This window comes from Anser anser (genome assembly GCF_964211835.1).
Source record: "Anser anser genome assembly, chromosome: 15".
NCBI classification, from domain to species: domain Eukaryota; kingdom Metazoa; phylum Chordata; class Aves; order Anseriformes; family Anatidae; genus Anser; species Anser anser.
Genome location: NC_139736.1, coordinates 3,053,092 through 3,075,729, shown reverse-complemented (window position 1 = coordinate 3,075,729; position 22,638 = coordinate 3,053,092). Strand labels below are relative to the sequence as shown.

The 22,638-nt window shown below is 46.3% G+C and overlaps 1 protein-coding gene and 1 long non-coding RNA gene across 10 annotated transcripts in view; one reads left to right on the top strand and one right to left on the bottom strand.

Moving 5' to 3' along the window:
* TOM1L2 (target of myb1 like 2 membrane trafficking protein) overlaps positions 1–22,638 on the bottom strand; it is a 54,730-nt gene that overhangs the window by 15,046 nt on the left and 17,046 nt on the right. For 8 of the 9 annotated variants that reach the window (XM_083799573.1, XM_083799574.1, XM_083799575.1 and 5 more), the window contains 11 exons: positions 20,125–20,209; positions 19,615–19,693; positions 17,815–17,964; positions 13,442–13,576; positions 12,317–12,475; positions 11,424–11,540; positions 8,641–8,774; positions 6,128–6,176; positions 5,450–5,573; positions 4,648–4,765; positions 2,661–2,736 (listed from right to left, as the gene is read on the bottom strand). In XM_083799573.1, coding sequence (XP_083655699.1) covers positions 2,661–2,736; positions 4,648–4,765; positions 5,450–5,573; positions 6,128–6,176; positions 8,641–8,774; positions 11,424–11,540; positions 12,317–12,475; positions 13,442–13,576; positions 17,815–17,964; positions 19,615–19,693; positions 20,125–20,209 — 1,226 coding nt within the window. Of the gene's footprint in view, positions 1–2,660; positions 2,737–4,647; positions 4,766–5,449; positions 5,574–6,127; positions 6,177–8,640; positions 8,775–11,423; positions 11,541–12,316; positions 12,476–13,441; positions 13,577–17,814; positions 17,965–19,614; positions 19,694–20,124; positions 20,210–20,338; positions 20,482–22,638 lie in introns of those variants that run through there. The other variant, XM_083799578.1, reaches the window with a different exon arrangement.
* Positions 3,772–6,248, top strand: LOC310881824. Its single transcript, XR_014572629.1, has 2 exons — positions 3,772–5,594; positions 5,838–6,248. It is a non-coding gene; the product is annotated as an uncharacterized lncRNA (long non-coding RNA).

The following is a 22,638-nucleotide window of genomic DNA, read 5'->3' as shown; positions in this document are numbered from 1 at the left end:
TGGCAGCTCCTGGCAGCAGCTGCATCCCCCTCTGCAGCCTGCAGGAGCATCCTGGCAGTCGTTCAGGCTGCCCACCTCTAAGAGCAGCCGAGGTTAAAAGGACTGCTGATGCCTCCGGTTCCCTCTGCGCAGGTTGCAGGCTGCGTGGCACAGCGCTGCAGAGGCTCTCCGGACGGCTTCTTGTCCTCCAGCACTTTGTCCCTGAGCCGGGGCCCGGGCACAGAGCCACCTCCGAAGCTCCGGAGGGGCTCGCTCGGGACCGGCACCGTGCGGTGGCTCCAGCTCTCTGGTCCTGCCCGAATGGGGCTGGCTGAGCAGAGCCCCGTGCGAGTTTGTGTCCCTGCACCCAGCTACCCGTACTGCACGGGATGCCTCTCCTATCCCCGTTACAACAGACAGCGGAGGATCGGCTGTAATTTCTTATGTCTCATTTCAGTACTTGTGCTAAGAGGGAAAAAAACGGGGGAAAAATCACTCCAACTTTATCCGCTCTCTGCGTAACACTGGAGAACTGTTTCTTGGACACCTCTCCTCCCAGTTGCGATCGCGCAACAACTCTGTGGCAACAAAAGCAATTCCCAACATGGAAAAGCAATATTAAGAAAACAGCGTATTTTTAGCTTGTTTCCAGCTGCTAAATCATATTAAAAGACAGCTAACGCCACGTGACCAGCCGTCTCTCCACAGACCTTTCTGAGAATGACTACATTAGAAATGTCGGATGTGCTGAAATTTAGCACTGGACAACTGTGCTGGAAGAAGACGTGTGTGAAGAATGTGTTGCAAAGCTTTTGGCTCCTCCCTAGAGCTGTTCTTAAATTAGCTCTCTGCCCAAATTAACGCGTGTCTTTCATTTACTGAGCGCTGCCAGTTTTTTCCTACACATGCCAGGGCTGGTAACTTTAGGGAAGTTTAATTTTTTATTTCCTTTAAGAAGAGACACCCACAAGCCTCACAACACTAGACAAAAAGCCATGTTTACCAACTACCCAAAGGCTGCGTTTCAAAACAAGCTATTCTGATTACCCGATCCAGTCATCAGGACCTTTGAAAAGAGGCTGAAAGTCCCTACAACATCTCAGAGCCCAAAGTTCCCCAACCCATAAAGCGCTTGTCCCCAAACAACTCTGACCCATCAGACTAGTTCAGATTCAGCCCTTTGAACCGACCGCACTTGGGGCAGAGCAGCAGCTACGCTGGCGCGGACGACACGTCACAGCGGTGCCTCAAGCCGGGCTGTCTGAGAACGAGTGCGAATAAACACGGGGGTGACCCCAAGCCACCAGGGGAACACGGCCCCCTCGGCCGGTAGCTGAGTGCAGGCCCCTTGCTTTTGGCTAGCCAGGAACAAGGGGCAGAACCTCAGATCCCTCCCCAGGTCCTCCCAGTAACACAGCTCAGTGACACCGGAGGCTTGGACGGCAGCATCGGCTCCAGGGACTCCTCTCTCGCTCCCCGGTGTACTTCTGCCCCTGCCTCCCCATGCTTCCCCCTTTACCCATGCCATGCTGGCATGAATTTTTGCGGGACCATGCCTGAAACTGGCCACAGGTTATAAATTACCCTTTTTGCAGGAGGAGGCAGGAACAAGCAGACGGATTTGCTGGGTGGGAGGGACGCTCCGTAAGAAATCACTGCTGAAGCCCTGCTGCCACTGAGCTACGGCCAAGGCAGGCAGGCAGCTGTGATCTGACCCCAGCTGGCTCCAGGCACAAATTCTCCCTGGCTCAGAGCACGAGCTGCCAGGCATGCCAGCTGCCCAGAGCACTCCCATTTCAACTTATGAAAGAACCAGGGTGGGATCAGCCAAGGCACAGGGAGGCAATTCTCCGCGGAGGGTGTGCAGGCTGCACTGCCTCTCCCACGCTACGCTGGCTCTCCCGTGCTCCCTAGTGGTCAGCACAGACCAGGATTGGCCTAGGGAAAGGTTCTGCACTTGCCCTGTCATCTAAAAACTTGCGCACAGCTGCGTACAAAAGCGCAGGACGGTTCTAAAACAGGAGGGCGGTTGAAAGGGTTTGAGGGATGATCTGAAAGCTCTTTTCACGTCTGCCTTCGTAGGGGCATGCGCACAGGGGCCAAGCTCACCCTCCAGGACAAGTTTCTAGTATCATCCAGTGCGAGGTGGCAGCGTGTGGGTCTTCTGCCCACACGAGGCAGCAGGAGCCTGCCCTGGGACAGAACAGCCTGCATGCAAGGACGGCTTTGGCAAGGCACGTGAAGCATTAAATCTACACGATTTCTCTTCCTGCAACTCGCGTGTGCATCCATGCACTTCAAGCAAAGGCTAGCAGATTAAGACTGCACCAACTTTCATAAGAAAAAGCAAAGCAAACAGTTGCACGCCAGTGTTGACACGACGTTCCCTACTTATTCTTTTCAGCAACAACTCCAGTTAAAGAAATGGACCCCCCAGGCAAGCTGCATGAACACAGGACAATTTACCCACTCTCATTTTGAAGTCTTTTAGGCTGGCGTACTAAGTAGCAGCTCTTTAGAAATCATTACTGAGCAAGTACTTGCTCATAGATATCAATTTCAAAATAGCCGGTACCAGCACGTCACCGGAATACAGAATGAGACGTCTCAGTCAAAGCAGCTGTCTACAGCCTGGATTCCGCACACAGCCTCAGACAACGAACCGCAGAGCAACGACCTACCACTCCTGTGTTCTGTTTTCGAACATCCAGGGCGGACGCCAGTCCTTTGACAGCCTGTGGATCCTCGTATGTCACGCTGAAACAAAGGAACAAACCACAGAACTAGAAGGAAGTCCAGCAGTCACCCGTGCAGAATGCACACGCTACTCTGATTTGCTTCCCCTGAAATCAGAAAGCATGTTCTTTTTCTGAACAAGACTTGAAGCGTACTAAGTGCATTCCAAAAGAGCAGTGTGCTCTGTATAAAGAGTGGCTATCGGTTCCAGCGAGCTTGTTGAATTAAAAAGAGCAAGATTGGCGTTATGAAAGGTAGGCAAATAGGTTATGAGGCACCATAAGCACATCCAACAGCTAGCAGGGGACTATGAAAGGAGGCCTGATTACAGACTGCATTTTGCAGAGCTTTCAAGACGACATTTGGAAGCCTGACCTTGATGCATGGAGGGGAGGAGGCAGAGAGGAACTTGGAGACAGGTGAAACCTAACAAGAACTAAAGCGAAGCATACAAAGAAGTGCACTGAGTAGGTTAATCATCGTCTATTTGCAGAGGTTGGATTTTTAAAAAGCTCCTTAAATTGCTGCATCAAAAGGAAACGTACTAGTCAGCCGACAAAGCCAACCATATCATTTCTCTGAGCGCAGGGGGTGAACCAGGAGTTGAAGCAGATGCCAGCACCTGCCCATAAATCTGCCCCTCGGAGGAGCCGTGTGTCTGAGCAGGAAGAGCACTTTCCCCTCCTGTGTGCTGGCTTCTCCCAGGCTCTGAGCTGAGCACCCAGAGGCTCTCACCTACGCATCGTGGCATGTCACGCTCGCATCTTTACTGCCTCGCTGTTGCTCACGGAGTACAATCCAGGGAAGATACAGCAATCCTCCCCTGTGAAATCGTGTGCTCCTTGTTCTATTAGCTCACAGAAGTAGATGGAGGTGCAGTGTGGGAAGGCTAGTTTCGCGCTTCATTTAGCGCAAGCGACAGAGGGAACTCCATTAAATCTCTCTGCAATGCATCTCCTTTCTGACTACACATTAGGGTTCTCAGCCTGAAATCTCCAGTGGTAACATATGTCTCTACAGCAGAGCACATCTTCTCAACACTGACACTGCAGCTGAGGCACTACAAACAGCTATACTCATGACTGCAAATGAAAGACCCCAGTAAGCTTGCCAGCTGAAGTTTTCCAGAGCTGTTAAGGTCTGAGCTAAACTATTTAACAACATTTCTTGGTTTGAGACAAGATACTAATGATGTTTTCTGACTGCTGGTAGCCACTACGTCCTCTTGAATTTGAAACCAGGAGGAGGCAAGAAATAACATATGAAAGAAAAATACCTGACTGTCTTTTAATGAATCTCACTTGACAAGGATCAAAGGATTTCTTAATAGGTGCACAGATTTGTTTTACATTAAAATAATTGGACCTGTTAAATACCCATGAAATTGCCAGATTTGCAGCTCTAGAGATGCAAGCCCTTCACATATAAACAAATTAAAGAAAGTACAGCAGCCGGGCAAGCTACACTGCCTTGACATCCTGAGAGAGTCTCACTGCTGGGCCAAAGGGAGAGTTTAACTGGATGTTAACTCTGCCCCTGATGACTGCAATTCAGTCACCAAAGTATATCCGTGACCTTCAACGAAGGACCCTTATGCTCCTCTATCTCAAGCACTGGCTGGGTGGATGGGGTGACAAGCTTTTTTGAGAGGAAGCATCTGCAGAAGTAAAAGCAAGTTCATTTCCAAGTTTCCAGTGAGCTCACTAAGATGGTCAAGTAACATTAATCAGCCAGTCTGCTCTGCCCAGAAGCAAGAACGTTCCCATTTTCTAGTACTCATAAAGGCCAGCGGGATAAGGCCTGGATTAAAAGCACACAAACATACATCAAAACTACTTTTTCAGTCTGGAGTGAAGCAAAGAAGTTTCAGATTTATGACCTTAGAAAACAGCAAGGCCGTGACTCAAACAGTAAAGACAAACTCCAACATACTTCTTTCGCTGCTCAGCCAAGGAACTGCCTCTTGTCTGTGCAAACATGTCGAAGTCATCACGAGGGTTACTGTGTTGTAGGGAGCCGAGCGTGCCACTGACGCTGTTTGTACCCAAGTCTGCAAAAGAAGCAAACCAATGAAACAGCAAACCACGTGCAAGCACCACTGCTGTGACTGTGTAGGTTACAGAGGAAGTCACTAACAATACGGCTATAATCATCATCTGGTTAACAGTTGTAGCATTGGGCACAACTGTCCAGAAGAGGCTGGAGGCTGCCAATCACACATTTCTGAAAGGACAGTGGTAGAGATTGTTTTATTCCTCCTGGAAGCACCACACCATAGCTATTCCTGATCAAGAAGCCAGTATCTGGAAATGGGTGTGCACTTGCTGCCAATCTCACCCCCAGGTATTCATTATTCAGTAGTATGGTCCAAAATTTTGGGCATGGATACTAGCCTTCTCCGTAATGCTGTCTCTCAGCTACTGACTGTGAAACCAACAGTTTCACATCAGCAGATCTGATACTGGTGTGGTAGAGCAGAGGCTCCCTGATCCACTAGTGAAAGAGGAAAATGGCTCCTTGAAATCCCAACAGCCCACTGTGAGAAGAGCTCACACTGTGTGTTCAGGTTGGTGACAGGGACTTCAGCAGTTGCTCAGACCTGCTCCCACACTCACACACCTGGATTTCCTAGCAGCCCCAGCGTGCTGTTCAAGACCCACAGACTGGTCAGGCTTGAACAGGTTCATGCATTACAGCCTCGGGTTCATCAGCACTATTTAGATCAGGTACTCACCAAGCCCTGCAAGCTGTGAAGAAAGTGAAGACTGCGGTGTTGAGTTTCCGACCATTGGGCTTACTACAGCTGGAGAGCCAGGACCCAAATCTATTAAGTTATCTTCTGTCACCTCGTTCAGTACCTGTTGGGACACAAAAGCACAGTAAGTTACACGTGCCGGAGATCTATTCCTGCAGTACAACATTTAACCCCCCCAAAATAATGGTTGCTTCCTAAAAAGACCTTTCTTGTGTACTTCCAAATGGACTCCTCTCTTGGGTACTAGGGTGATGAGTGCAGAACAGGAAGGGTCAGACAGTAAAGAACTGTCTGACTGCTCAGGGCAGCAGGGAATCTACATCTCTTCAGATTTATCTAAAGTGTCTGTGTTCTCCACCTCTTTTAGCACCAGACCACTGTGAATGTCAAAATTCTGCACGGACTCAGAAGCAATCAAAAAAAGTCAACAGATGAAAGAAAATCCATCATGGCTTGTAAACACAAAGATGTTTTAGAGCAGCGCCTTCCTGAGCTAAAAGCGTCACCTGAAGTTTGCCACATTCTTGTGCTCTGTTCTTTGTTCCCGCTATTAACCACCACCACAGGCAGGACCCAGGGCTGGATGGACTTTTTATCTGATCCCGTATGGCTAGTATGGTGTAGCTACTGCTACAATAAATGGAGCCAGGTACTTACTCCATTGCTGGCATTTTGCGTCGAACGTCCTGATCGGTAACGTTCAAATCTGTTAAAAAAATAAATAAAAATCGTCATGGACTATTAAAGTCACCAACAAACAGTGAAAAATGCAAGTTTATAACGAAGTCCTGAAATGCTTGTGACTAACCTTAGCTTTCATTGGTTCAAAAGAGAACTTTAAAAGCTTTAACTCCAAGCTAGGACAAAGGGAGGATAGTTACAGAAGTTGCATCCTTGCTAGTGTGGATATTAAGTTGACTGATCTGACCTTGCAGCACACGCATGCCTGAAAAACACTGTAGGATTTGTCTTTGTTTTTTTCTTTTTTCATTAAGTGCTTCTTGATAGACTATTCTGTTAGCCAAGGGACAGGAGCAACTGCAGTAAGATTGATGCTCCCAGCTAAACAAGTTGAGCACCGCAGTGAGTCTTACTCCCACTTAACAGCTCCCTCTTGCTGCAATACATGTAAATTAGAAGCCATATGCATGCCAGCACGGCCCTATCCAGGCAGCATGTGTCAAGAGAAGCAGTACTTAGTAAATAATTTCTTAAACCATTCTGGGTCAGCGCAAAGATCATCAGAGTCTATGTTCAAATAGGCTGGTATTTTCCAGGAAGTAATGATGATGGATAAAAAAAACCTCACACTTATTAGGGGAATAAATCTGGCTAGTCAAGATCTGGTTTCTTCTCTGCTCCTTCCCCATCCGGCTGTACAGCTGGGACCCCAAACAAACCCAGCCTTCAAGAGCTCAAAAAAGCAGGGGGAACTACCTACTCCCGAGGCCCATCTGAGTCCAGTCTGTCCTTCCTGACCAGGAGAAGCACCATGATTTCTCTGAAGCTAGAATTTTTTTTTCCTCATTCAAAGGTAATTTCACATGTAAATTTGGTAAAAATAATAATAATAAAAAAAAAATCTTAGAATCCTTTGGGTTTTCTCCCAGACGAACAAAATGCAGTGGAGAATCTCAAGCAAACTGAAATATTTTCTTAAAGTAACAGAGGAAAATGCAGACTTAAAAGGCAGCAAAAACAAATCCAGGCCCAAATTTCAATTTTAGGAAACTGTGGGTGTCTAGCTTTACTGGAAATCCAGCTCCCTGAACTGGAAACCCACGACACCTCCCACCTCCTATTTCTCACCAGAAGGCTTATGAACCACACGTTCCTTTACATCCAAAGCTCCAGAGCGACGGCCAGAGCTCCTGCCTCCGTCACTGCCAGAGCTTGGTACCCACACCAGAAATCAATGTGATGGATGCGGAGCTTTTGGAACAACAGAGGAGGAACTGGGATTTATTGAAAGGCTCAGACCAGTGCAGCTGCCGTTCCACAAAGAGCTTGCTAACGCTGCTCTGCTCACCTTTCAGTCTACAACGATTACGAACGCTTTGGCTACAGGCAGCAAAGCTGCAGATGGAGGAAGGTGGAAAAAATATTAAGGGTGACCAAACTAAGCCTCAGTGACAGTTACACTCTGCCCCTCGTAGAATTACGCTCGTGCATGAAACACACACCAACGCACATAAAAAGCCAGCATTTGTTTCAAAGTTTGCCCCGATCTCCTCTGAAGGGCTAAATCAAAGACAGAATTGAGGCCACAGAGCCTTCTTTCCAGCCTCTGCCGTGACAGCACAGATTCACAGATCTGGAGTCTAATTTATTTTTAAAGGCTTGAGAAACAAAGCCCTGTGCTAAGAACAAGGAACAAAGGGTACTCTTTAGTGCCTCACTCCCCAGGCCTGTCATTACGGGGAAGATTAAACTTTCCCAAGACTGCTGCATCACGTGTCACCTCCTGCAGCAGATGTGGCTGACAGCGCCTTTGTCTGACATGCTGAAAGTCCTCTGACCCAAGTCCCGCCCCTGGGGATGATGCCTGCAGATCAGCTCTTCAAAAACCTCGGCTCTGCGCAAGCCGGGCTTTTTCAAGATTTTCAGCGTTCTTTAAAAACAAAAGCCTTACCCGCACGGAGGCTGTGCCCGCATCAGGCAGCTCCCCCTGCACCGGGACTGAAAGTAGGAAGCTCAGAGATCAGAAGGCAGAGAGAGCTCACAGGAGCCTCCCTGAGCCAGGAAGCAGCACAAGCATTTGTGCAGAGCCTAAGCTAGCAAGTGGAACCAGCAACCGCGGTTGTGCTATTTTCAGTCCCAAGGCTCCTACATTCGTGCAGCACCACCCAGCAGGGACTTACGGACTCAAGCCTCCGCTAGTTCAAAGAGTTTTGCACAAAGCTGCCCTGCATTTTACAGACATTCCCTGCGAAAATTCAATTGCAAGTACAAAAAAAAAAAACAACATAGGATTTAAAGCAACAATTGAAACAGGAATGTTACCATAAAAGACAACAGTAGGATTTTGTAAATGCTTTCTGTGGTTTGGCTCTCTGCATTTTGTTATGCTGGACCATTGGCCCAGCTGGCCATCTCCATCAACTGACCTCTTTAACCGCTGAATGAAATCCCAGAACAAACGTAAACAGTTGACAGAAAAGGCGCCTCACCTTTCGTATCTGAGGAAGACGTTATTTAAATCATCATTCACATGCAGCAGCTCCTCTGTGACTTCTTCATTGGACACTCGTGAGATAAGCTCCACAATTCTCTGCTGCATAGCTCTACAGGTTCGGTTCAGTTCCTAGGAGGAATGCATTGTGCACACACATTCTGATAAGCAGCTAGCAGTAAGTAGATTTAGTTGAGGTCTGTTCACAGCCAAACATATCCCCCAGCTGAGAAACACTAAGACAAGTCTATCTTTGCATGATTAAATGTCACCCAAAAGCACATCTAATCAAACATGCCCTTCAAGAGACGATGGCATAAAACCTTGAGAGCCTATTTACAATTCAACATCCTGATTCTTCTTTAACTCTGAGCACTTCAGAAAATAAATAACTGTACTTTAGTGATCTGTTTTAAGAATAAAACACGGTAATACAACAGCTTTCCAGAAGAGAGTTTCCAACGAAAACTCCATCTGCTCTTTTTGACAGCATCATCCTCAAAAACTAAACGATGCACGCGGTGGAGCAAGTGGGGAAAAAAGTTCATCAGGGCTACCACAGGTAGCTAAATGTGTGCTACACAGCAGGAAGAGAAGGGCTGGGGACGCAGAACTTGCCACGTACTGAGAAGATGAGGGCGAACACACAGCAAGGAGCAGGAGCAAGAAAAGATGAGCACCTCGCTCGGAACTGAACCGTACCCAGAAACACTCCCATCAACTGAGCGAGTCCACAGGCAAGAGATGGCAAAAAGGCAGTGGGAAATTTCAGAAGAACATTTTAAAGAATATAGAGTAAGGGGATTTATTTTAGAAGTCTCTCATGCCAAGAAACCTGGGCTTGAGTTTGCCTGAAGGAGTTCTCCTGCTTCCAGGACATCTCTTTGATCACCAATTACTTAGCAGAATTTTTTACCCCTGTTGGTCTGAAAGGCCTCGAGACCAAAGGTCAAAACTGACTGGTATGTCGAGGAGGAACTACAAGAAGAAACGTGACATATGGCACGGCGCCACTGACTAGACCCACGGTTTTACTTCAATAAGCACTGACATTTCAACTAAAGCATGTCCCTTCGTCATCTCCCGCCCCCCCAGCTCCACTTCAGAGCAAAAATTCAGCACTAAACAAGGATGACTTGTTGGTACACAACCTTCGGGATGAAAGCAAAAATGTGTTTGTTTTCCTTGCTTGGTCTGACATCCTAAGCTCTGGATAAATTTCACCTAGTGCAATCCAGCTGCCTTAACAGCTTGAAGAATGTGTTCTCCAATGTCAGTTTTGATCCCATCACTTTAGAAGCAGATTGTGACATTTCAGAGGTTTGTTTGCTGCCTTTCCGAGAGGGCTGACAGTACCTATCTATTCTGCTCAGAGCTGGCTCTCTAGCAAGCTGTTTACATTTGATCGTTGGAGAAAATGTCAGGAATTATTTAAGGAGGATGGCTATATAAACCTCAAAGCAAGGAGCCCTTGCATACAGCACCAGGCTCACGGCTTTCAAAAGACTAACCATCCTTTGTCATCAAAAACGGGTTCTCACCAGCTCTGTGATTCAGATTTAGGATGCATCAGTCGAAGGGAACCGGTTGGAATAAAGAATCGCTGCTGTCGCTCCATTTTATGATCAAGTTCTTTAACCTTAGAGCTATGCCGTAAGGTTACGCTGTCAAGATGTTAGTAGTTATTTCTGAATGTAAGCAAACTGTTCTACACTGTTTTGGTCTGTCATGGTTTCCTGGAAGCTTCTTTTGCTTTGAGCAGTCCAACCCAAACGGGCAGTAACTGAAAGGCTCTTTATTGCAAAGCCTCTCATCAGATGCCATCATGGCTCTGAGACAAACACACAATACCGCTGCATGGGAGAGACCGGCTTTTGGATCGATTTCAAGCTCTGATGTATCACACAGAGCTATTCCCTGCCTCCCTCCAAATGTACTATTGTGGGAGCCCATCCTCCCTGCTGGAGGATCAAAACAGCAGCCTATTTCGGAAGCTATGGAAAGGCAAATACCACGTTAAGAGCAGCAGCTGGAATGCGAGATCACAGTATTCCTCATCTGTGCTGCATTTGTTCCTCAGCCAAGGGCACCCCGCTACCACCGGCCTGGGGAAGCAGATATGAAGCTTGACCCACGAGCTCAACTAATACAGTTTTCTGAGATAATAAATACAGCTCTGGATTGAGACTTTCCAGGAAATAAAACTCTTCTGGGTACCCCGTCAAACCCTCTGGACAGCAGGAAACTTCAGCTGAGCTCCTGCCTTAAGCCACCGCCTTCAGGAGAAGCTACAGCACATCTGGAGAGAGAGTTCATATATTTCGAGATGCAGAGAATCCACAAACCCTTGGCAATATTTAGTCCAGCTGGAAATACGGAGTGTTTTTTCCTGCAGTGACTGGAAATGCTTTACCATCGCATGAGTGATGACAGAGGACTTGAAAGCAGCAGAAACGCCCAGTGCTTACTGAGCCTATGGCAATTCTAGGCTGTGTTGTGGTAAAGAAGACTTTATGTTCAACATTAGGAAAAAAAATCTAGCTACATGGACAAGAAGGCACTGGAGTAGGTTTCAAGGGAAGTCAGGAAATCCTTGTCACTAGAAGCTTTAATAAATGAAGAACATCAAGTGATGAGACTAACTGGGGTCAAGCACAGCCCAAATCCATTATATAAACCAAGCAAGCCAAGGCATTGAAGTGAACTACAACAAAAGCCACCCCCTCAAAAAACACTCAAGCACGGAAAGGATCAGAATCATATCTGCTAGGAAGCCACTACCTGGAGTAACTCAAGGTCTGAGGAATCCTCCTGTCCAGGTACCATTTCTGTCAGCATTTCAGACATCACTTTTGTATTCCCACGAACAATATCCAGTTCGCTGCGCAGCCGGGCAATCTATTTTGGGGTAAAAAGACAGCAAGATGCTACATAGTCCTGTGGTTTTAAGCAGATGATTTTCAAGAACTGACTTTGTGATACATCTGGTTCTGTCTGACTTAATATCTGAAGCTCTGGGTATTCTACTGGAGGGGAAAAAAAAGTTAAAGGCAAAAAAAACTTTTACCCAGGAGACAGTTTTAGAAAAAGCAACAGAAAAAGAAAAGAACTTCGTAGGACTGGTCACTATCACAACAAAGCCAGATGTGCTACGCTCGTATGGAAGGGAAGTAATTGAAAACAGCAGCTAAAAACAGATTTTGGTTGCAGTATACCTTGCGTGTCTCACTCTAACATGGGGAAAGATATACAACTTTTGAGCATGATCTTTGGCTCTAAAGTTACCATTTTTGCACAGAGAAAAGCTGATCTTATATTAGGGCATTTGCTAGGGTCTTAGGCATGCAGGCTTAAGTCCTTGTTAGAAAAACTTACAGCATCTGCAAGACATTCTGTGCCTCTGAAGGCGTGGGGCTAGGGGGAGTAACTGTTTACCTACAGCACAACTGCAGCGTCGATTGGTGGAGACCGTGAGGTTTCATAACTGCTGCCATTAGGAGGCCACATGTACAAATAACCCTAGATTTTACAGCACAATAGGAGGAAAGATTACTAAGTAGAACCAGACCTAAGAGGCAGTCAAAGCCAGAAGAGTTAAAAACGAGAGTTCCTCTGCAAACTAGCTTTTAATTTGATCTGCTTAGTCTCACTCAAAAGAATAATCATCCCAATACCTGTTCCGAGTTAGCAGTGATGGGACCAGTCACATTCAGAGCTGGAGCCTGAGGAGCAGAATACGCCGTTGGAGAAGTTGATGAGTAAGAACTGGTGCTCATCCTTTGCTGAGACTGTGAGTTGTGCATATTTGCTGCAGGATCAACTTCGGGAACACTCTGCCACATCAGAAAGACAAGAGTTCAAAAGCTGAATTGTGACGGCACTTGCTTTGTCAGCAACCTCAGGCCAGATACGTTCAAATATAGAACATAATTGTACCTTGTGGAAAAGGTCAGTGTAGTCATGAAAACAGACTGGCGGGCCAGCCCATATACAGACAGCTGCAACAAAAACGTACGCCTCTATTTTTTGACCCAACCCACATGCATTTAAGTCAATTTATCTTTACAATAAAAGTGAGAAGAAACATAAAAACAAGAGCTAAAGAGAAATAATTGTGAATAATTTGAAACCGGGAACTAAACTGCAGGCTTACAAAAGATGATGTGATAAATAGATACTGGATTTAATTGATCTTGACACAAGGATTGCAATCTTTCTGTCCTGATCATCTGCATTTACCACTTCAAAGACTCATTAACTTCTCAGGGTGAATAATCAGAACACCTGTGATCATAAAGTTACTTACTAGCAGTAGTTTTGTCAACTTTACAGACCTAACTGTTCAAAGGTATAAAGACCTCATGTTACCATGGGATCAGTGGGAGATTCGGACTCTGCACACCTTCAAAAGACAGACAGGCTTTGGTTCAGGCTTATCACCAACAGAAACAAGTAGAGTACTGAGAAAATGAAGCAAATCTGAATCACATGCCCTTCTGCTCTCTATTTGAGCAAATTAGCTGCATTTATCTGGTGGGTTTGTGGTGCGAGACAAGCGTACAAACCTCAAAACTCTTTTCAGATTGATGTTTGACTCGAGGGAGGAGATCCCATTAGTTTATCAGCCAGTCAAAATGCAGCTGCATTATGCTTCTCTTACATGCCCCTTCACTGTAAAGAGGTCTTTTCAGAAGTGAGAAAATAAGCCAAATTCAGGTAAACAGGAGAAAGAAGAACAGTTAGCCAGCTATCTACACGTCTCTGGAAAATGCCCCCGGCATTGCAATGCTGCAGCTTACCCTCTGTGGCGTGTGGATTGGAGATAAAGCATCAAGATCTGCCATGGGAAACTCTATGCCTTTCCTCTTGAGTTCTTCATAAATATGCACTACTCCAGTTAAATCAGGGCTACTTCGAAAGGCATCAGCCCAAGCCTGGAAAACACGAGGGATTATCCATAAACCTTCCCAGTGAAGTTCCTGATACATCCTGACCTCGGGTACCAACTACAAAAGCTTTCACATATTTCAGCCTCAAAGGGAAGCTGTAATCATTAAACCTGATCTGAAAGATCCTACAAATGTTACCAAGACAGTCACGTACACGCTTCATATGAATGTAACCCAGACAGAAACCCAGAGCACATTAGCTTCGTATAACCCTGCTTCATCAGAATCTATAAATGCAAGTGAAAGCCTCTTCCAAGCTCCTCTCCTTAGCACTGATTGCATGCTGATCTTTTCTTCATATTCTGTGGCCAATGAACCACCAAAGAAAGCCTGTGTGAAAGATTAAATTGATCTAGGCAAAATTTATGAAGTCACACGGCAATCCTACATAACCTTAATTTATTTTGTGAAACATCCTCATCTATCGAGGAAGAAAAAAACACAGCTGGCAATTTTTTGTCAGTATTTTATTTGGACCAAACCTAAATATAAAGGGTTGCTTCTGAGGTTCGTATATCGTGAAACACGCAGTGCCACGAGCAGCAGAACTAATGAAGCCCGTATTCTTACGGAGCATATCCAACACTAAGACACCCCGGAGTGTCAGAAAGAGCAAGCTTAAAGGGAGAATTTCCCACAGCCAGAACACTCATAATATCTCTCCCGCTTGAGCCCTCTCGTGCCTACAAAGACTTCAATTCATATTTGAGCTTTTCCTTCACCGGGAGCACTAAGTGTTTCTCTTCGCCAGCCAGCCTCCTGTACTCATGAAGCTGTTAAGAACATAATATCTTGTAAGAGTCTACCCCCTTTCATTTTTTTTTTTTTTTTGCTGGAAATTTGCCAGGTATTAACAATTTAGGGGACGGAAAAACTGCAATATCATGACTCAATTAAAAATGAAGCGTTCCCCCACATATGTGAGGTAGAGTAGCAGCGGGCTGGCTCCAGAACTACTGAGAGACGTGTGTGGGCTCCGAACTTAATTCATTTAGTCATCCCTTTTACACCAGTTCTTTGACTATTTTTATTTTAAAAGCTGTTTTTAACCACGTTTCATATTGAAGAGGAGAGAAATCAAAGGTAGCAAAACAAGATAAGAAATAATATTAACTTTTAATGTGCATTTGTATTTTGTTCAATTCTAAGAAAGAGCATTTCCTACCCTATGTACTCAGGAGACAACCTATTATCACTTGCAAGCTAACAATTCTGGGTTTGCTTCCCAGCTTTGCTCGAGTAAATTAATGGCATCTACTGTTCTGATGCAGTGCAAGTCCAAACAGCCCCATGTAAGCCATGGAAACCAGCTCAGACTGCAATGAGGCATTCAGTTTTCTTGGAACTGACCTTCAAAACCGTCCCTAATTATCACAGAGACATTCACTGTGCAGGTACCTCTGCTCTCGCACTGACTCTGCATTATCAATTTATGTCAGGAGTCATCTGAATGTTGCTTCTCCATAACGGTGCTCCCCACTTCAACTCTATTTGCAAGTAAGAGCGAAAAATGTTCGGCAGGGGATGTTTTATTTAATCGTCACTCAAAAGAAACTTAGAGGCAAAAGCCTGCTCCCTCGTTTCACGAGGCTTGCTGGCCCAGGACTAATGCATCCCCCGTTTCCCTGGGCATTAAGGACAGAACTCACTTCATCTGCACTCTACCTTTCTAACATATTCCCTCTCCTACAACTCTTCGCCGGAGAAAGGAGACACTTTCATTTGTACTTTTCATCTGCCTGAGCTGGGGACGTTATCTGTACCTACACGTCTCTTGGAGGTCACAACCAGGACTGGGCACCATTGTCCTAAGCGCTGCCTACACACGTTGTTAGACAATCCCTGTCCCAGACAGCTTACAATTCAACGAGGCAGAAGTAATATTAGCTCTGCTTTACAGATAAGGAGCTACACAGAGAGCTTAGGAGGCTTGCCATTGTCCAAAGAAGCGTATGACAGAGGTGAGATTGAAACTGAGATCTGAGACCTTCGGAGACTTCGGGCCAGACGATCGAAGATAGGCGCTTCAGGATGCTGCTGTCTAGGCCCCACTTGGCACTCTGTGTGCCCAAAAAGGTTAATTAAATACACTGCAAATCTGGCTTCCGTATCAGTGCCATCACAAGACCGCATTTCCAGCCTCAGACACTCAAAATTTGCCATGCCACTAAAGATCTCCCCAAGCTTCATCTTTGATGCCCAGCGAGGCGGCAGCTAGGTGGTGGGGACTCTGAGGTGATACGGCAGCTCTCAGCAGGGGCACAGCAGTGAGGAATAGAGGCCTTTGAGCAAGGTGAAGAAGAAGGATAAGCATTATCTAATACATGCTAATTCATGTACACTGGGAAATGGGTTGGGAAAGTGAGACACAAGATGCCCAATGTCTCAAAACAGGCAAGTCTCTAGATAAGAAATTGCATGGAGCTTTATCTACTCTTGCTAGGGAAAGGCCCGGGAGTACAAGAGCTATATGGCTGAAGACTTGTGCTGTTTGTACAGCCTTTTTCCATGCTTCCAAGTCTGTGTTATTAATCCTCTCATTTCTCTTCACATTAATTCCCTGATATCAAATTGTAAAAAGCCTCCAGAAGGGGATAAATGTAATGTTAGTGGAGCAGAGCTGAGAAGAGATCAGCCCCCCTGGAACAGAGGTAACTCCAACTGCAGGGAACTCGAAAGAGCAAAGTGGTCATGACATATCGGACACTCCGGGTGCACATGTCCGTAGGGCAGATGAGACCCACCCACAGGCAACTTTCATAATTCCCAGGCTTTTTGTACCAAAAGACATTTAATTCCCAGACACGGTGAGGCTTTTAGCTCTGCTGCACTAAGTCTGCTGAGATAAAGCTCTGCTTAATGCACTGAGGCAAGGACTGGGGCTTTCTGGTTATGCTATAAACACCTCCATCTTAGTTCCATTAATACCTTGCAGCCCACATAAACCCAGGACTCAGAGCAACCGACATCCTCTAAAGCAGTGTAGAAGAGCAACCAGTACGGAAACAAGAACACAACTTCTCCTTATGGGACAGCATTGGCCATCACCGCCCAGTCTCCACATGCACCAGCTCTCCCACCCAAGCAGACAGGAGCCTGAGGGCTCAGTCAGATGCACAAGAATTACTTTTAATGATTTCATTAAGGCTTTTTTTTTTTTCCTTATAATAGCGCAACATTGAGATCAGAGACCAGAAATAGAGGGACCCCACGTGCCCCAGTGAAATGCCCACCTTGTTTCCCCACCCAGACTGTTTCCTCTTTGGAAATCACTTATTTACATTGTCATGCTCTAACAATGTCCTGCCTGTGTATCCAAACAACAAATAAACCAGCAGAAATTCAACTGCGTGCTTTGCCACAAAAATCCGAAGTATATTTGGAAAACTATGCTGTGTGTTTGTAAATACCATCCCCCAAGAAACATTGCAGCAGGTTTATATAATTTTAAATATGCAGTGCCTTTTAATCTCTGCTGTATGCAATAGCCTGTAGGAGCTTAGTGATAAAGCTTCCTATAATTGTGAAATTTCCTCCAGGCAGGCACCAATGTTTCCTCATGTGTTGCTAATGGCTTGTGGAATTAACATGGCTGTTTATTGTTATGCTGCACAGAAGGAAAAGTGGCAGGCAGGCCTATGCCTGAACGTCCCTGCTGCAGACAAGGATCTGACAGCACGCTTATACTGCAGAATAACCAGAGAAGGGACACCAAAAACATTTTATCTCTGATATGATCGTTTACTTTCCTGTAGCCATCTTTAAAAGGAATTCAGAATACTTCGTGAAGGAGAGGAATGGCTCTATTTTATATTCAGGGGAACAGACACAGAAAGGCAAGTGTTTTTCAACTAACAGCAAAAGCACGATCGTCTTCTAAAATTTCCTGGCCTCAGATGACAAGCCCATCACAGAAGCAGGTCTCCGGCTCCTAGATTTGCCTGTTAAATTGCAAAGCCATCCACTTATCTTTTATTAAGTCCTCTTGTTTTAGAGTAGAGTGCTATCTCTCTAACTAGAATCCAGACGTTTCTCCTTGGATACAATTTCTGTGCATGTGCATGTCTGCTCTTCCCTGCCAATCTGGATATATTGTTTGTTTTTACATGTAAAAAACTTGCTACATTTTTTAATGATGACAGCATGTTTAGCGATGCGTAGCACTGAAGCAGACAGTCCTTATTCCAGGCAGCGACATATGGAAGCAGAGACAAGCTGTGTACCTGAATCAGCGCTAGTACTTTATCCTGTACAATAGTGGGGGGATTATTCTTGGGCGAGATGATTTTCACCAGAACGCCATCTATGAAGTCACGGTTTGCCACTAAAACGTGAAAGCGATGGCCACAGTTCTTCACACAGGTCTCCAACACCTACACACACACAAAAAAAAACAACATTCATTGTTGGAGCAAAGCTTGATCAAACACAGCAGCTATGTGGTTGGTTTCTGATTTTGTTTTTTGTTTGTTTGTTTTAAATCTTTTGATAAGAGAGAGAAAAGGTGGAGGAAAATTTAGTCTTATATTCTCAGTTCTTCATCTTTTTTCCCCCAATATTGCCAAAAAGCTTCCTTCTCTGCACACACATTTTCATGCAGCTCACCTATCAATAATACACCGGGCACTTTTGTGATCCACCTTTGCCTGTTTTCAAGGTAAAGACATATAAAGTTTTTTCCTCTTCTAAGCAGAACTTTCCAACTCGCACAGCTCAGCAGCTAAATACAGAGCATCGCACCAAGAGCAGGTAAGACAGAGGACATCCTGTCACTGTGAGATATTACCGCGCTGTGACACTCCACCATTGTCTATGTACCTGGGGCACAGCTGGATCCAGTTGCTCTGAGCTACAAGTCATGTTTTCGGGTTGGGAATTCAGGTGAATGATCTTCACTCATTCAAAACACTCCCTTGTGAATGCTCTGGCAGGTTATACTTTGACACATTTTCCCCCTGCAACCTAGCTAGAGGCACGTTCCACTTGCCATTCAACTGCCATGGAGGAACAGCTGTTGATTTTTCTCTGAAGAACATGATTAGCATGGAGATAAATCCAATGCGTCACTTCTCCTCACAGCCATGCCTAATAACCGCTGCAACTCTCTATCTGAGGACTCTGTAATTACTCTGCTACTTCAGCTACTTTCATCAGCCCTGATGACACGGACTCATTCCTGATGAATTTTGCTCTTTCCTGTGCAGTGGATAATCTCGTGGTTTGGTCCTTGGTAATCTGTCAAAATGACAATCCAGGACAGGAAATAGCAAGAAGACAGAAAGTACAGTCACGCTTCATCAGGGAGATGCAACAAGAGCTCTGTGAAAGAATCATACAGATCACCTACCCACAGCAGCATAACTCCATCTAGTTACTGCTGCTCATTCCTCAGCCCGCTGCGGTGCAGAGCCTGCCCAACACCACGCTTTCTGGAGAGCTGCATTACCCAGGAAACCCCAGCTCCAGCCGTCAGGAGGAAAGGTCACTGGCAAATTATCTCACACCTTAGCAGTGCTGCGCAAATGCACAGAATACAATTTACACTTTATTGAGGGAAATTAGATCAGCATAAATTAATGAGTCTCCTACAGAGATCCACTCACAAAGGAAACTGCGCATCAGCTACTTAGGAAGCTGAAAACACGGCAAGTTCATCATCACCACTTGCAGAAATGCCCACAGCTGTTGGCTTGGAGTGGAGAAACAGTTGGACGTAGGGGGATGAAAGCAGAAGAGAAAGCCCCAAAGGGTAAGGACACATTTGGGCTACTTAACTTTCCTCAGTCAGTACTCGGGGTGGATAAGAGCCCAGACAAAAGCAGAAATCAATTGAGTCAGAAAAATGCTATGCAAAGCTTCCAGTAACTCTCATCAAGGAAGCGAGGAGGCAGTTGGAGGGAAAAGGGCAGAGCAGTGACTGTTAAAGCAAAGAGTGTGCACATTCAAGAGAGTCCCAGGAAAAACAAAATGACCAAAGAAAAGGGATCTGCTCTTCAGAGGCATTCCAGCCTGCCTCCACTCACCGTCAGAGCCAGCATGACCTCTCTGTAATTTTTGTTTCCATTCAGCCTCTTCTTCAGTGCTCGAATGGCATCCTTTGGGCTGAAGGAGAAACACATCTTGTTAAACAGACAGCTCACACACACTTTTCACAGCCATCAGTTCCCCTGCACAGCTTTTCTGATGCTGAAGGAGATGTATCAGAGAAGCTCTCTATTTAAATGGCTCAAAATAATAACATTGCCACAGCGAGAAGAGATACGCCTACTGAAAACAAGAACCCCAGAAGCACGAACTTGGTACCCCATCCAACAAGATGTTTTTCATGCCAGCCCTCCCAAGCAGAGACCTAGCTCAGAGTGTGCTGAGTCTCACAGTAGTTCTCTGAAATGCGTAAGGAAGAGGAGAATCGAACAACTCGTATGCAAACTATGAGCACCTGCCCCAGAGTCACTGCACCTCCTCACGTGCTGAGTACAACACGAGAGATGACCGTTCATGGGCCTTTCAAAGCAGGCTGAAATAGAGCATACCCTTCTTCTGTCTCGTTGATAATGTCACAGATCTCCATGTTAAGTGTCCAGTCTTCACTCTGCAGAGAGCCATCTGTGGCCTTTTCTGTAAAGAAAAAAAATAAAAATCTTTTCACATCTACCTGATTAGCTACTTCAGTCCATCTTCAGTTACTCTGAGCTGAAACTATCCAGTAAAAGAAATACAGAAAAAGAAAAAAAAAGAAAGTCCCACCTTTCCCCACTGACTCTAAGTGATGTCAAACCTTCCCTCCTGGTTTAGGGATCAGCACAGAGGTTTCCAGACACAATCAGTTTTCCCACATGCTCACTACCTTCAGCCCATCCATGCGGGCTGTTCTTCAGACTCCTGAATTCCTGGGAGAATAGGAAAACGCCAGCTAATTCCAATTTAAACTTCTCAGATGCTGTGCTGTGATTTGGCCTGTAATGAGGAAGGAAAATCCCCCCCGCATCAACCAGACCTCCCTGGTTTAACACATCATACCTCCGCATGGATCAACGGGAAAGAGAGCGACTTGGAGACAGAACTCGGTGAAACCCGGAATTTCAGTGGCAAAGACGCACATGAGAACATTTAGCACGCGACATTTCAGGTCGCAATACCAACCACGGGCACCCCTTTTTGCCTGGGACTCTTCACTCCGGTACCACGGTCCCTCGCTATCAGCTTGCCATGGGGCTGGGCACTGCGCCCCTCTGTCCCGTGCCGTGTCCCCATTCCCCTCTCCAGGACGGGGCCGTGCACGATCCGCCTGCCTCCCCAGCTCCCAGCTGCATCCTCCCTGCTCGCACGGCAGGTAAGGCGCTCGGGCATCGCGCTTAATTCTAGGGGAAGGCTGACCTGGGGCACCGTGACAGTGGCAGATGCCAACTGTTGGGAGTTTAATTTATAGACGACGGCACGAGTAGCGCAAGCGTAACTTCAAGTAGTCAGTTGACAAGAACTATTTCCTCCTTGGGATTTCCTTCTAAATCAATATGTTTCTGTCGAGTGGTGCCTAGAACATCCCCTGAATTCTTCACTCTTCTCGATGGCAGCATTCAAACACGATCTGCAAACAGAAATGCTATAAAGCATGCCTGTGGCCCCAGAGACCTAAAAAAAGGGGAGCTTTAACCCAAAAAGGACCTTCTCTTCCAAACTTGTCTGGGTTTTCTACAGATGCCTGGTATCCAATTAAGGCAAACAGTGCAAACAAAAGCTTTTTTTCCCCCTCTCTAATGTAAAATAAGCCAAGAAAAAGCTTCTAAACATTTAAAGTCAGAAACAAAGCCGCAGGTACCATCTTCTCCAACCACCCTTCTGTCTCCCCATCGGATCCCAATCTGTCCCCAGCGCAAGGCAGATTTTGTTTTAGAGCGCCAGGCTCCGAGGATTTCACACATCCCCTTTTTCTGTTTACCAACAATGCTTTTTCCATTAACATTTTTATCACTGTGACTGAGGACACAGACGCCCGCAGGCCCTAATGACGGGCTGTTATCTGGAAAGAAGGCAACGTGTCTGGGTAACTCGGGTTTCGGTGCCTTGTCCCCAGCAGACCAGCGGCCGGAGCAGCTCCGCCGAGGACAGCAGCGACAGCACGCGCAAAATCCAAAGTGGAAGGTGCTGAAAAGAAGCCATTTATCCCCCAAACGGAGGAGAGGCCATGGGAAAGGCCTCCGAGGGATGCTCTCCTGGCTCACCACTCGCAAGGCCGTGCTGCGAAGGAGGCTTCGAAGCTCCCCGCCGTGCCACTGCGGCTCTGGGGCTCCTCCAGCACCTCCCAGCGGGGTTCACTCGGGCAAGGGGGACTCCCTCGGTGCAGCACGCTGCCTTTCTTCGCAAAAGCAGAGCTGACAGCCTGCTCTGCTTTGGTTCTGGAGGAGCTCTTCCCGGCTACGTAACGCTGCTCAGACAGACGGCACACGAACCCTCCCCGCGGTCGGTTAACTCCTTTGTGACAGCTGAGAGCACCGCAGCGGCAAATCTGGGTCAGGCACGCTACAAAGGACGAGCCGCTACACATGGCAAGTGCTCGTGGGCTCCGTCGCTGGAGAAGAGACTAAAATTAGCTCCCGACTCTTGTTCCGAATTAAAAATTACCCGCGGGGAAAAGAGCTAATTTCCAAAAAGACAACTGCGCGGCTTGAACCCACGCGGTCTCCCCCACACGTTATGCTAACTAAAGAACAGAAATGCAAAAAAAAAAAAAAAAAGAATTAAAAAAAAAGGTAAGCAAACTTTCTGGGAAAAGGGGGATTTCTCTGTCCCTCCCGTATCTCTGAAGGGAAATGCGAATCGAGATCACTGGGGACCACGGGTCCTGTGCTACCCACGGCGCCGCAGCAGCATCTCGGCACCTTACTGTCTCCATCACAGCGCAATTTTTAGCCGTGGAGCAGGGCCACGTACGCATTTTGTCAAAATAAACCTTAACTAAATGGGCTTTACAAGACCAAGGAATGAATTGGCTGCTAGCGCAACTTTGTGCGGGATCAGCGTTTTCCACAATCATTTTTAAGAAGTGA